This window comes from Bubalus kerabau, chromosome 11 (genome assembly GCF_029407905.1).
Source record: "Bubalus kerabau isolate K-KA32 ecotype Philippines breed swamp buffalo chromosome 11, PCC_UOA_SB_1v2, whole genome shotgun sequence".
Taxonomy (NCBI): domain Eukaryota; kingdom Metazoa; phylum Chordata; class Mammalia; order Artiodactyla; family Bovidae; genus Bubalus; species Bubalus kerabau.
The window spans coordinates 75,060,597-75,075,528 of NC_073634.1; the positions used below are offsets into that span (position 1 = coordinate 75,060,597).

At 44.4% G+C, this 14,932-nt stretch overlaps 1 protein-coding gene across 3 annotated transcripts in view; it reads left to right on the plus strand.

Moving 5' to 3' along the window:
- IFT172 (intraflagellar transport 172) overlaps nucleotides 1-14,932 on the plus strand; it is a 37,454-nt gene that overhangs the window by 11,468 nt on the left and 11,054 nt on the right. For all 3 annotated transcript variants that reach the window (XM_055540662.1, XM_055540660.1, XM_055540663.1), the window contains exons 15-27: nucleotides 4,189-4,301; nucleotides 5,143-5,310; nucleotides 8,251-8,387; nucleotides 8,597-8,704; nucleotides 10,526-10,610; nucleotides 10,907-10,999; nucleotides 11,491-11,568; nucleotides 11,808-12,056; nucleotides 12,236-12,314; nucleotides 12,478-12,598; nucleotides 12,789-12,933; nucleotides 14,120-14,209; nucleotides 14,805-14,902. In XM_055540662.1, the coding sequence (XP_055396637.1) occupies nucleotides 4,189-4,301; nucleotides 5,143-5,310; nucleotides 8,251-8,387; nucleotides 8,597-8,704; nucleotides 10,526-10,610; nucleotides 10,907-10,999; nucleotides 11,491-11,568; nucleotides 11,808-12,056; nucleotides 12,236-12,314; nucleotides 12,478-12,598; nucleotides 12,789-12,933; nucleotides 14,120-14,209; nucleotides 14,805-14,902 (1,564 nt within the window). The remainder of the gene's footprint in view (nucleotides 1-4,188; nucleotides 4,302-5,142; nucleotides 5,311-8,250; nucleotides 8,388-8,596; nucleotides 8,705-10,525; nucleotides 10,611-10,906; nucleotides 11,000-11,490; nucleotides 11,569-11,807; nucleotides 12,057-12,235; nucleotides 12,315-12,477; nucleotides 12,599-12,788; nucleotides 12,934-14,119; nucleotides 14,210-14,804; nucleotides 14,903-14,932) is intronic.

The window sequence follows — 14,932 nt, forward strand, 5'->3', positions numbered from 1 at the left end:
TAATAAATAGTTTGTAGGTTTTGAGGTCTTATTTAGGAAATCCCTTTCTACTCCCTCCTGTATTTTGGCACTTAAAATTTTTGCCTTTTACCTGGAATTTATTTTTGTGCATAATATAAGTAGAAATCTAATTTTATTTTTCCATATGTGTAACTATTTATTGAAAATCCATTCTTCACCCAATAATACATTATGTCATCTCTCATAAATCAAGTTTCCATATACATATGGGTCTGTCCTTAAGATATTTTTACATTTCAAGAGTTTTATATTTCATATGAGGTTTCTGAGCTCAGAAATGTAAGTATAATGCAAATAATAACACAGTCCACTGGCCTAAGTTCTAACAGCAGTAGTGAGCCATATGACTTTGGACAAGTCACCTCACTCTGTAGGTCTCATCTTCAGTGTACATTGACAGAGTTTATCTCTTAACTTTTTTGGGTCACCAACCCCTTTGAGTATCTAATTAAAAGCATAAATCCTTTCCCAGAAAAATATCTACACACATAATTTTATATGTAATTTCAGGGTGCTCATATAAATAGGGTCCCCACAGCTTTAGCACTTTCTAATTGTACTTAAAATTGAGGCGTTAAAACATAGATTTACTGATTTTGCTTTTGAATTAAAGAAAAATTCATTTTTAAGTTGGTCATCCCAGTTGTGGATATCAGCTGGCATTTGGTTTTTAGCTTCAGTCAGTTCAGTTCAGTTCAGTCGCTCAGTCATGTCTGATTCTTTGTGACCCCAATAATCACAGCACGCCAGGCTTCCCTGTCCATCACCAACTCCCGGAGTTCACTCAAACTCATGTCCATCGAGTCAGTGATGCCATCCAGCCATCTCATCATCTGTCGTCCCCTTCTCCTCCTGCCCCCAATCCCTCCCAGCATCAGAGTCTTTTCCAATGAGTCAACTCTTCGCATGAGGTGGCCAAAGTACTGGAGTTTCAGCTTTAGCATCATTCCTTCCAAAGAAATCCCAGGGCTGATCTCCTTCAGAATGGACTGGTTGGATCTCCTTGCAGTCCAAGGGACTCTCAAGAGTCTTCTCCAACACCACAGTTCAAAAGCATCAATTCTTCGGCGCTCAGCTTTCTTCACAGTCCAACTCTGGCATCCATACATGACCACTGGAAAAACCATAGCCTTGACTAGATGGACCTTTGTTGGCAAAGTAATGTCTCTGCTTTTGAATATGCTATCTAGGTTGGTCATAACTTTCCTTCCAAGGAGTAAGCGTCTTTTAATTTCATGGCTGCAGTCACCATCTGCAGTGATTTTGGAGCCCCCCAAAATAAAATCTGACACTGTTTCCATTGTTTCCCCATCTATTTGCCATGAAGTGATGGGACCAGATGCCATGATCTTCGTTTTCTGAATGTTGAGTTTTAAGCCAACTTTTTCACTCTCCTCTTTCACTTTCATCAAGAGGCTTTTAGTTCCTCTTCACTTTCTGCCATAAGGGTGGTGTCATCTGCATATCTGAGGTTACTGATATCTCTCCCGGCAATCTTGATTCCAGCTTATGCTTTTTCCAGCCCAGCGTTTTTATGATGTACTCTGCATAAAGTTAAATAAGCAGGGTGACAATATACAGCCTTGACGTACTCCTTTTCCTATTGGAACCAGTCTGTTGTTCCATGTCCAGTTCTAACTGGTGCTTCCTGACCTGCATATAGGTTTCTCAAGAGACAGGACAGGTGGTCTGGTATTCCCATCTCTTTCAGAATTTTCCACAGTTTATTGTGATCCACACAGTCAAAGGCTTTGGCATAGTCAATAAAGCAGAAATAGATGTTTTTCTGGAACTCTTGCTTTTTCGATGATCCAGCGGATGTTGGCAATCTGATCTTAAGCATATATAACAAAAGCAAGCACATTGCTCATTGATAATGTATAAGATAATTGACAATGTATGCTGCTGCTGCTGCTAAGTCACTTCGGTCGTGTCTGACTCTGTGCGACGCCATAGACGGCAGCCCACCAGGCTCCCCAGTCCCTGGGATTCTCCAGGCAAGAACACTGGAGTGGGTTGCCAGTGCTTTCTCCGGAATTGACAATGTATCAGTTCAGTTCAGTTCGGTTCAGTCGCTCAGTCATGTCTGTCTCTTTGCGACCCCATGAATCGCAGCACGCCAGGCCTCCCTGTCCATCACCAACTCCCGGAGTCCACCCAAACCCACGTCCATTGAGTCAGTGATGCCATCCAACCATCTTCTCCTCTGTCATCCCCTTCTCCTCCTGCCCTCGATCTTTCCCAGCATCAGGGTCTTGTCAAATGAGTCAGCTCTTCGCATCAGGTGGCCGAAGTATTGGAGTTTCAGCTTCAACATCAGTCCTTCCAATGAACACCCAGGACTGATCTCCTGTAGGATGGACTGGTTGGATCTCCTTGCAGTCCAAGGGACCCTCAAGTCTTCTCCAACACCACAGTTCAAAAATATCCATTCTTCAGTGCTCAGCTTTCTTTATAGTCCAACTCTCACATCCATACATGACCACTGGAAAAACCATAGCCTTGACTAGACGGACGTTTGTTGACAAAGTAATGTCTCTGCTTTTTAATATGCTGTCTAGGTTGGTCATAACTTTCCTTCCAAGGAGTAAGCATCTTTTAATTTCATGGCTGCGATCACCATCTGCAGTGATTTTGGAGCCCAGAAAATTAAAATCAGTGACTGTTTCCACTGTTTCCCCATCTATTTCCCATGAAATAATGGAACCAGATGCCATGATGTTAGTTTTCTGAATGTTGAGCTTTAGGCCAACTTTTTCACTCTCCTCTTTCACTTTCATCAAGAGGCTCTTTAGTTCTTCTTCACTTTCTGCCATAAGGGTGGTGTCATCTGCATGTCTGAAGTTATTGATATTTCTCCCGGCAGTCTTGATTCCAGCTTGTGCTTCTTCCAGCCCAGCATTTCTCATGATGTACTCTGCATAGAAGTTAAATAAGCAGGGTGATAATATACAGCCTTGACGTGCTCCTTTTTCTATTTGGAACCAGTCTGTTGTTCCATGTCCAGTTCTAACTGTTGATTCCTGACCTGCATACAGGTTTCTCAAGAGGCGGGTCAGGTGGTCTGGTATTCCCATCTCTTTCAGAATTGTCCACAGTTTATTGTGATCCACACAGTCAAAGGCTTTGGCATAGTCAATAAAGCAGAAATGATGCTGTGAAAGTGTTGCACTCAATATGCCAGCAAATTTGGAAAACTCAGCAGTGGCCACAGGACTGGAAAAGGTCAGTTTTCATTCTAATCTCAAAGGAAGGCAGTGCCAAAGAATGCTCAAACTACCACACAATTGCACTCATCTCACATGCTAGTAAAGTGATGCTTAAAATTCTCCAAGCCAGGCTCCAGCAATACGTGAACCGTGAACTTCCAGATGTTCAAGCTGGTTTTAGAAAAGGCAGAGGAACCAGAGATCAAATTGCCAACATCCACTGGATCATCAAAAAAGCAAGAGAGTTCCAGAAAAGCATCTATTTCTGCTGTATTGATTATGCGAAAGCCTTTGACTATGTGGATCACAATGTATAAGATAATATATAAGAGTTGTGAATGGGCTTTTTTCAGGAGACTCCCTGAAAGCATCCTAGCCAACCCTGAGTGGTCTGTTCTAAGCATGATTGTTTCTTAATGTTACCTACAAAATTCAGACCCAGCTAATATTTATCCTCTACACTTAACCCTCTAACTTTAGTCAGAGGTTCCTCCTATTGTGTCTGTGCACCTTCAACACTGGTGGACCCTCTGTGTTTTTATGTCACCTGTACACTCAGGTGTACACGTAACTCCTTGGAGCACCTGTGATCACTGAGGTCATTTCGTTCATCAGCTTTCTCTCATTGGTAGGCTTGCTGTAACTGGGGCTTATCATGACTAACAGAAGCCATAGTTCTGACCTGCTATAAGACAAGTCCCAGAGTCCCAGAGGGGAATCAGATTTCTTGGTGGGTCTAACTTAACTCCGGAGTTAAATGAAATCTCTGTAAATTTAGAAGAAACATGGCATCTGAAACAACTTAGCAAAACTATATTATACTGACCATTTGTACTCCTGAGTGACGTGCTCTAGACTAATGCAACATTCTTAAAACCAAACTTTCATAAGCCACCTGATGCTTTGTACGTAATTATGTGGAATCTGTCTTTTTCACCCTGTTTCCTTTACTCTCTAGTGGACCTAATTGGCGGTTACAACATTGGTACCATCAGCCATGAGAGCCGTGTGGATTGGCTGGAACTTAATGAGACTGGGCACAAGCTTCTCTTCAGGGACCGGAAACTTCGTGTGAGAAGGGTTACTAAGGCCTTAACCACTGACTGGTCTGTAAAGGATATGGTACTAGCTGCCACCAGGGGCGGTGGGAGGCAGAATGGGGCATGATTTCTTGGGGCTATGCCATAAGCATAATGAACAGCACAGAAGGATCAACATTTTCTAAATCTAATATCACCACGCATCCCATTTTACCCTGAGAGATTGTATCATGCAGGCACCAAAGTCATGAGGGGAATTTGGGAGTGGTGTGTCTCTTCTATTCACAAATCTGTGACTTCATGAACCATCCTCACCCCTGCGTTCCTCTTCCTCACCGCCCAGCTGACCTTTACCACACCTACTCCTCCAGTGCTCTTCGGCCACACTTAGCACTGACGCTGACTTGAAAACAGTCTCCCCCAGCCCTTTATTGATTCTGATCTCAGTGTGGTATCGCCAGTGAGTTCGACCTCAGGGACTACCTGGTGATTTTTTATTTCATTTTCACTGTGATGTAAAAGCCACATCACATATTTCTAGGCCATTTAATTTGTCTCATGGCCTTATTTTTGTAATCCAGACCGATAACTCTGGCCCAGAGTTATTCTAGGAATGAAAGTCTGACTTTCACCTAACTTAAATTCCTAGGGTGTAGCCCTTTGCTCTTTTGGTCATCTCTTATTTGGCCAGTGTCAGAATATACCAACTGAGCATGAACTTGAAGGGTTTATGGTCGAAGTTCAGTAAGCTTTGAAATTCAGCATGTACCTGACTAGTGGGCTAGCTCACCACATTTCCCCATTAGGAAATGGTCCAGATGGAAGACACCCACATCTTTTCTTAATTGTGTATCTACTTCTTGCTCCTCCAGTTGCATCTATACGATATTGAAAGCTGCTCTAAGACGATGATCCTCAACTTCTGCTCCTACGTGCAATGGGTCCCAGGAAGTGATGTGCTGGTGGCTCAGAACCGAAACAACTTGTGTGTGTGGTACAACATTGAGGCACCTGAGAGGGTCACCACGTCGTCTATCAGGGTATGTCCACGCCAGGGCACCTCACACATAGTGTCGAGCTGATTAATCGGAACCCAAGGAAACTGGGAAGGCTGCTTGGTTTGTCTGCCTGCCACCCATAACCTCTCTGATGGAGTTGGCAGGTGACACTTAGACTGCTTCCCACAGTGGTCTGGGCCCCAGAGCCATCCTTGTTCAGATTTCTGACATTATATTAGACCCTCAGAGTACTGGTCCCTATTATAGTGGGAATTCACCAAGTCGAATTGTGGAGTTCCCTTAGACTGGAAGATCCCCAGTTGAGGAGGAATTCCATATCACACCTCCTTATGTGCTGATTCTCTGTTACAAGCCATTCAGAGTTCTGTTTTTTTCAGACTGCTGATTACACCCTCTGTCCTACCCCATGACAACCTCATACACACAGTAATATCCCAAATCTGGGAGGAGCCTATGGAAACAGAAAAGAGGCCCGTGTGCTAGGCTAGGATGACTGCCACGGGTGTATGTAGAGCACTTGATGCTTTCTTTTTATTCTTTTATCAATCTCTTTTTTTCCCCTCCTTTTTTGCTTCATTTTAGACTGATTAAGGTTGGATTGGGGTGGGTGGGAGCTTGTCCTTTTCTAAATACCTTTTTTTGGTTTGAAGATTAAATGTCCTGTTTGTATAGTAATTACCCTTAAAAGTTCACTATGTATTTAAATTAACAAAGTCTGAAGTTAAGCAGCATCCACCCACCCTCCATTGCACTGCAGACAAGGACCATACAAGGCTTTAACTTTGATTCCCTCCCCTTTGCCATTGTTGTTTAGTGTTGTTGTTCTTTGTAATATTTATTTTATTTACTTATTTGTCTGTGCCAGGTCTTAGCTGTGGCATCTTTTAGTTGCAGCGTATGAACTATTAGTTACGGCATGTGGGATCTAGTTCCCTGACCAGGGATCAAACTCTGCATTGGGAGTGTGGAGTCTTAGCCACTGGACCACCAGGGAAGACCCCGTTGTCCAGTATTCTGTTCCTTTCTGTCATCCCCAAAGCTAGACATTATTGTTTTATACAGACAGAATTTGTTTAGATTTACCATCATAGTGCCAGTTTCCCCATTCACCTTTTCCTTTAACCTTGCTGATCTTCCCTCGGGAGTTATTTTTCTTCCTCTTCTTGAAAAGTAACATTTAGAAGATTCTTTAAAGTCTTTTGATGATAAAATGCTCAGGTTTTGATTATTTGAAACTATTTTTACTTAGAGCTTTGCTACTGAAAGATACTTGGACTCACTACCCAATTCTAGATTGACAGTTAATTTTTCTTAGCCTTTTGCAAATGTTGTGCCATTGATTGACTTCTTTTGTTCTGGCAGGTTTACTAATAGCCCCTTCTGTATAGGTGGTCTGTCTTTTCTCTCTGGTTGCTTTTAATATCTTTCTTTTTTAATCTTTTTTTTTTTTTTTTTGGATGTGTTGAAATTTCACTACAGTATGTCTGGATATAAACTTCTTTTTATTTATCTTGCTTGGTGTATATTGTGCTTCCTATATTTGTAAGTACATATATTTCCATCAGTCTTGGAAATTTCTCAACCATAATCTCTTTAAACATTGCTTCTTCTCTCATATTCTCTAGTCTCTCCATCAAAACTCTAATTAGGCATATGTTAGATTTCTTGTCCTGTCTTCTGTGCCTTTTCATGCTAAAATTTTTTTAGCTCCATGGTAAATTCTGGGTAATTTCTTTTTAAAAAAAACTTTTTACCTTATATTGGATTTATATTGGATGAACAATGTTGTGATTGTTTCAGGTGTATAGCAAAGCCATACATATATAAGTATCCATTCTCCCCCAAACTCACCTCCCATTCTGCATAATTTCTTAAAATACATCTTTCAGTTCATCAGTTCACTTTCATCATTGTCTAGTCTACTATTTAAACCATCTATTGTATTGTTTTTCCACTTCAAAAATTAAAGGCTTTACTTGGTTCTTTCTCCAACCTGCCTGACTATTTTTTGATAGTCTCTTGTTCCTGGCTTGATATTTCATCTTTTGGGTCTCTAATGTTTCACACATAATTATTTTATATTCCATAACTGTCTTTTTTCCTATTATTTTTTATATCCTAGATCCATGGAGGTCTGAAACTGTTGTCTGTAGTTATTGTTTACTTCCTGCTAGTGGTTTGTTAAGTGGTATTTTGGTAGTTTTTAATTGTGAGCTCATGTTACGTTGAATGTCATCTTTTGGAATCCTGAGGGCCTTAGTTGGACGTGCTTTCCTCCAGAGATGATCTGTATTTGCTTATGCAGGAATCAGGCATGTTAATGATCTATGTACTCCTTTGGTTTCCTTTACTGAATAGAGGATCCACGTTTAATGAGAAATCCTCAGATTTGGCCTCCCCATTCTGCTGAAGGACCCAAAGTTTACTCTCCTAATACTATGTTTGCCTTAGGGCAACTATAGTTTTCCCATCTGCTCACCTTCCATTTTTTTCCTGCTCTCTCTGTCTTTTTTTCTTTTGGTTTTAACTTACTGACCTTCCTTTTTGTGGAGGGGAAGGGTGGGAGAGGGAGCAGGAAGTTTTCCTAGTGATTTCTTCAGTTGAACTCAGCAATACATTAAAAAGGATGTTCCAAGTTCAAGTTGAATTTTAGCTGGAGAACCTTTACGAATACCAAGTCACGGTACTGCTGGCAGCAGAAGTGGATGCCACACTTTGTCAACATATCCCTAGCCACTAGTGCTATCATAGCTATGGTGTACTTTAACCCAGGGATGTACTTTAACCCCACAGATGGGGAATTTTTATATGCCTGAGGGAAGTGTCAGAAAAACAGAGAGTATAGTCATTCCTTCAGAGTGTGAGCAGTAGGGTTGGATGAGGGTGGGTCTTTTCTGCAGTTGAGCCTGTGTTAACACTCACCTGGAATTCTGGTGGGGTGGGGGAATTGAATTTTTACAGGGTGATGTTGTAGGTCTGGAGCGAGGTGGGGGAAAGACAGAGGTGATGGTGACCGAAGGTGTGACTACAGTTGCCTACACCCTGGATGAGGGCCTTATTGAGTTTGGAACAGCCATTGATGACGGCAACTACACCCGGTGAGACACGAGGCTGATAACCAGCACGGTGGTGGGGAAGTCAGCAAAACCAGCCATGTCTGAAAAGGACCTGGTGGTCCTAGGAGGAGATTAGACAAAAAGGGCAAATAATTGCCTCCCCCATCCTCTTGCTGCCCCATCACCAATATTCCTTAGTGTCTTCCTGACCTTGGACTCATTCCTTGTGCTTTGCTTCCTTCCCTCTGCAGGGCCACAGCCTTCTTGGAAACTCTGGAAATGACCCCAGAAACAGAAGCAATGTGGAAAACCTTGAGTAAGCTGTCACTGGAAGCAAAGCAGCTACACATTGCTGAGAGGTGAGCCGGGCTGTGGAACCCAGGTGCCAGGCAGCTCTGAGGGAGAGATGGCCGCACAGTGTCTTCCCCGTGGGCTGCTCCTCCCCAGAGTTGGGGCACCTCCTGCCTTCCCATGCCAACAGATGTCATGGAACCCTTCCACAGTGCAGTTATTCCAAACATCCTCCCATCCTAGAGTACGACAGTATGGCTTTTATTTATTTTTTAAAATTTTTATTGGGCTGTAGTTGCTTTACAGTGTTGTGTTAGTTTCTTGCTAACACAAGAAAGTGAATCAGGCATTCATACATATATACATATATCCCCCTTTTTTAGATTTCCTCCCCATTTAGGTCACCACAGAACACGGAGTAGAGCTCCCTGTGCTGTACAGTGGGCTCTCATTAGTTATCTGTTTGATTAGATACATTCATAGTGTATATATGTCAATCCCAATCTCCCACTTCATCCCATCCCCTCTTCTTCCTTTGGCAACCATAAGTTTGTTCTCTGCAACTGAGACTATTTCTGCTTTGCAAATAAGTTCATCTCTACCATTTTCTAGATTCCAAATATAAGCGATGTTATATGATATTTGTTTTTATCTGACTTCCTATAAGAGTATGTCTTTTATTGTTTTCACTCCCCCACCTTGTAACTAGGTGCTGCTTCCAAGTGTTTAACGTTTCTACCCTACAATCTATGTGTTGATGCGTATATTCCAATAATGCTATAGGAGTGTAATTAATAGGAAAAACACGGGACTCCAGACTCTCCTATTTCAAATCTTGATTCCATTTACCAACTGTGTAACTTTAGAGAGATTAACTTAACCTTCTCAAGCCTTGGCTTCTCCATTTTCTCTATGAAATCAGGATAATAACAGTATTCATCTTGCAGGATGGTAAAGAAGAGTGGCAGAGTGGCAGTGATAGGGGAGACTCAATGAAAGGATCTGTGCAAAGGGCACAGACCAGAAGTGCTCATTAAACATCAGCTGCTGTGGCTTTGGCAAAGATTCGTCCTTGGTCCCTTTTATCCCATCCCCCGACAGCTAGACTCACTGCAAGTCATAGGGACAGTGAGCCAGGGTTTTTATAACGTACCCCAAATCTCTTAGTTGTTCAACCCTGTCTCCACCCTAGAACAGACCACCACCATCTCCTGCATACAGTGGTGCAAAAACCTCTTAATTAGTCTCTTAATTAATTAGAAACTGCTACTTAGACCCCTACAATTCTTAGAACCATAGCAGCTGTGGTAATTTTTTAAAAACATAAGTTAGATTAAATCATTCTCTTGCTTTTGTGCTTTGTATAAAACACAAACACCTAAGGCCCCACAAGATTTGACCCCACTTCCTTCTCATATCAGGTACTTGCCCATTAGTCTCCAGCCACACAGGCATCCTTTGTCCCTTTGAGCACACCAAGCTCACTCCTGCCTTGGGCCCTTTAAACTAGCTTCTCCCTCTGCCTGGAGTAATTTTCCTCCATCTTGCCATGATTGGCTCTTTCTTGGATTCAGGTCTCAGCTCAGATGACAGCTCCTGGAACAGGCCTTCTCTGACAACCAACTTAAATAGTTCCCTCAGTTTCATTTTCCATTATTTCAATTAATCTTTGTTTATTTGTTTGCTAATTAACTGTTTCCACTAGAAAGTAAGTTCCCTGGGAGCCAGGCCCTCATCTTTGTTTTTGTGTCCCCAGTGGACCCCTTTGTGTCCCCAGTGGCAAGAACAAGTGCCTGGCATATAATGATGCTCATCGTATATCTGCTAAACCAATGAATTAATGATGATTCTATAATAATATTGTTATTGTTATTGCTTCCATACTTTAGGTGCTTTTCTGCTCTGGGACATGTTGCAAAAGCTCGGTTCCTCCATGAAACCAATGAGATTGCAGATCAAGTGTCTCGGGAATATGTAAGTATTCTCCTGATTCGTTCACTTTTTTGAGCTGAGATTTCTCTTGGCACTCAGACCCACGACTCTTAGCTTTCCAGCCATGGCTAATTTCCTCTACCCTGCCCTCCCCATCGCCACCTTCAAGTCAGGCCATTTTGGAGTTGTTTGCCAAACCTCAAGCCTCTAAGCCCCAAGTTTTTCAGCTTCCTAAGCCTTTAGCCTCCACATCTCTCTGACCTCCCTGTCTCCACTTACACAGACAGAATTGTTCATGGGCACCAACAGAATAACCAGAACCTTCTTTTTTTTCACAGGGTGGAGAAGGAACAGACTTTTATCAGGTCCGAGCACGACTAGCCATGCTGGAGAAGAACTACAAGCTGGCGGAAATGATCTTCTTAGAACAGGTAATAGGAGCAGAGGAGCTGGATGGAAGAGGGGATCAGAGAAGAAAAAAGTGAGGCAAACTCAGAGGAAGAATGAGCGCTGGTCAGCTGGGCTATCAGAGGCCTGGAGAGAAACTTTAAAAAGGTTTATACAGTGAATTTCACTGCTCCATAATTTCCTCCTCTGGGTTCGTTCTGACAATCACTTCTTTACTTCATAGAAAGTCTACCATCTCCCTTTGTTCTCCACAATTCTTGTGCATGGAGATAGATCCCAATTTTGTGAGGCCCAATGCTTATTCAGTTTGAGAAGCCCTCTTTAAGAAAAGTTGCTTTGGAAGGAGCCTGTGCAAATAAGGTGCCCTGAAGCTTATGCTTCTTTTAGTTTCATACTAAGGATGAAGCTTTCAACCCACACAGGCTGGCATCTCAGCCAGGCTGAGGAGAGCTTGCTAATTTCTGATCCTCGTGTCTTCCTGGTGTCCCTCCTCCCTCTGCCCGGCCTCCCCTAGAATGCCGTTGAGGAGGCCATGGACATGTACCAGGAGCTACACCGCTGGGATGAATGTATCGCTGTGGCTGAGGCCAAGGTACCGGTTCTGTCTTCCCCACAGTTGTTCAGAACTAGGGCCCACCAGTATCAGAAACCCCTTCTTGTCAAGGAGGCTGCAGGAGCTGAAACAGTGTTGGGGCTGGACCTTATAGTGCTGGGAGTTGGGCCTCTGGTGACTGGGAGGATTTCGGCTGTTACAGTGGGATTGGACATAATGGGAAGCAGCGGGGCAGGAAGGAGGGGCGTGACTCCTGGTTATCTTCTGCTGCATGTCAGGGGCACCCGGCCCTAGAGAAGCTGCGCCGGGCTTACTACCAGTGGCTGATGGACACACAGCAAGAGGAGCGGGCAGGCGAACTTCAGGAGAGCCAAGGGGATGGGCTAGCAGCCATCAGCCTCTACCTCAAAGCTGGGCTCCCCGCCAAGGCTGCTCGGCTGGTGCTGAACCGAGAGGAACTGCTGGCCAACACGGAGCTGGTGGAGCACATCACTGCTGCCCTGATCAAGGGCGAGCTGTATGAACGGGTACCCTGGCTTCCAGTTCCCATCCCGTAGCCCCCAGGGCTCAGTGCCCTCTCCTACCCAGTGGTGTCTTGGAGTGCACAGCCCTCCCTGAGTGCTGGCTGAATCCTGCACACTGGGGACTGACAGTTGATTTTTGTGTAGTAGGGGTATCTTTGAAGTAACATGGGATGTGTTAACAGGCAGGTGATCTCTTTGAGAAGATTCGAAATCCACAGCGGGCTCTGGAGTGCTACTGTAAAGGCAGCGCATTCATGAAAGGTACTGGCCAGTCCACAGTGTTGCAGACTCCTGCCTTAACAGTCCCCTGACACCTGGCTTCAGGGATCCCCCATCCTTCCACTTCTCCCTTGTACTCCACGCCTCACTTCTCTGCCTCATGGTGCCCGAAGCCTGCACTGAATGCCCTCTCTGTCTCCGGCAGCGGTGGAGCTGGCTCGGTTGGCATTCCCAGTGGAAGTGGTGAGACTAGAGGAGGCGTGGGGGGACCACTTGGTGCAGCAGAAGCAGCTCGATGCGGCCATTAATCATTACATCGAAGCCAGGTGTGGTGGTCCAGGGGTGCAGAGGGCATTTGGACATGAGGTGAGAGGTGATGGGACAGGCAAGGGCACCAAGGCCTCACTAAAACAAGGGAAATCTCCGAATGTGGGTTGGTGTATGCTTGAGATATCTCTACCTCCATCCATTTTCCTCTTTCCTCATATACATTTATCCCTTTTCCAACTATGCCAGGTGCTCCATTAAAGCAATTGAGGCTGCCCTGGGTGCCCGCCAGTGGAAGAAGGCAATTTATATATTAGATCTGCAGGATCGGAACACTGCGTCCAAATACTATCCTCGCGTGGCCCAACACTACGCATCGCTGCAGGAGTATGAGGTGAGGGACAGCCCCTTTCTGCAGCATGGAGCAGTATAGTACAGGAGGATGAGGAGAGAGCCCAGAAAGGGCCACCTCCCTAGATCCTTCTTACTGGGGCCCAACAATGTCACCACCCTAAATGAAACACGCCACCATTTCACTCTGACGTGACACAGAACCCTCTCCCAGACATATAAAGCAGGTCTCTAGCATGAGAGATGCTTCAAGAATAACTTCAACATTAGCAGATGCAAACTATTATATATAGGATGGATAAACAAGGTCCTATTGTATAGCACAGGGAACTGTTCAATATCCTGTAATAAACCATAATGGAAAAGAATATATATATATATATATATGTGTGTGTGTGTGTGTATATATAAAACTGAAGCAGAAGTTAATACAACATTGTAAATTATACCTCAATAAAATTTTTTTTAATTAAAAAAAAAAGAGTATCACCAACATATTTACAGTATAGAATCATCATGGACTGCAAAAACATGAGGCCATCTTAAGTTCAGTTCAGCCACTCAGTCGTATCCAACTCTTTGCAACCCCACGGACTGCAGCACGCCAGGCCTCCCTGACAATCACCACCTCCCGGAGTTTACTCAAACTCATGTCCATTAAGTTGGTAATGCCATCCAACCAAATCATCTCCTTCTCCTCCTGCCTTCAATCTTTCCAAGTATCAGGGTCTTTTCCAGTGAGTCAGTTCTTTGCATCAGGTGGCCAAAGTATTGGAGTTTGAGCTTCAGCGTCAGTCCTTCCAATGAATATTCACGACTGATTTCCTTTAGGATTGACTGCTTGGATCTCCTTGCAGTCCAAGGAACTCTCAGGAGTCTTCTCCAACACCACAGTTCAAAAGCATCAAAGAAAGTTCAAAAGCTTTCTTTATAGTCTAACTCTCACATCCATACATGACTACTGGAAAAACCATAGCTTTGACTAGACAGACCTTTGTTGGCAAAGTAATCTTAAACTCCCACTGTATTGTCCTCATACTGTTTGGGGCTGGTCTTTTATCAAAACAGAAGAAAGCCTGAGACACCTACAGTCACCTTGTCTTCTCTGTGACTGTACGCTAATGGAGTCCCAGGCTCTGCTCCCTCCCAGCTGAGGTTTGTTCTTTCCTCCTCCAGGCTGCTTTCACCCTGTCGCTCTGACCTTGTGCCTCTCCCTGTCTCACCTGCAGATTGCGGAAGAGCTCTACACTAAGGGAGACCGGACGAAAGACGCCATAGACATGTACACCCAGGCTGGCCGCTGGGAGCAAGCCCACAAGGTGGGCAACGGGTGACATTCATGAGAAGAGAATGCTACCTTCATGGCTGTGTTGTCCCTTCCCCTAGTCGCCAATCTCCCCACTTCACTGGGCTCCCCGCAAGCCGAGGAAGAGTACCAGAGTACGGTCTGGGTAACTGATGCCTAGCCAAAAGGAAAGGCAAGGATCATGAGAGGCTCTAGTTCCCAAACCTGCAATTCGGAAGAGAGCAGATGGCCTTGGGAGCTGGGAATCTGAAATACCTCTGCTGGAGCTCTAGTCACACTGGTAACTGTTCTCGTTCATGCTTCCAGAGCCCAGTGGGTGCAATAGGAGTAAGTTAGTGGGATTGTGTGCCCCCACCCAGCACAGGGCATCTCTGACCCTCCTGCCTTAGCAGAATGTAGTTCTTACTCTGCTCCTTATGGACTTGGGATCCCTGAGCTGAGTAGGAGAGTGGCAGTAACCAAACTCCTGTGCTTATTGGGAAAGTTCAGAGTTCCTGTGAAAACAGGCTTTCTTGAAGAAACCCCACTTCCCTGTCCGCTCTGTGTTGCCCTCTGCTTCCCTTGGGAATTAGTGCCTGAGGCTGCCCTGACCCTCTGTGTCTGCACAGCTGGCCATGAAGTGCATGAGACCAGAAGATGTCTCGGTGCTGTACATCACTCAGGCTCAGGAGATGGAGAAGCAGGGCAAGTACCGAGAGGCTGAAAGGTGAGCCGTGGCCCCAGGAGAGGTGTAGCA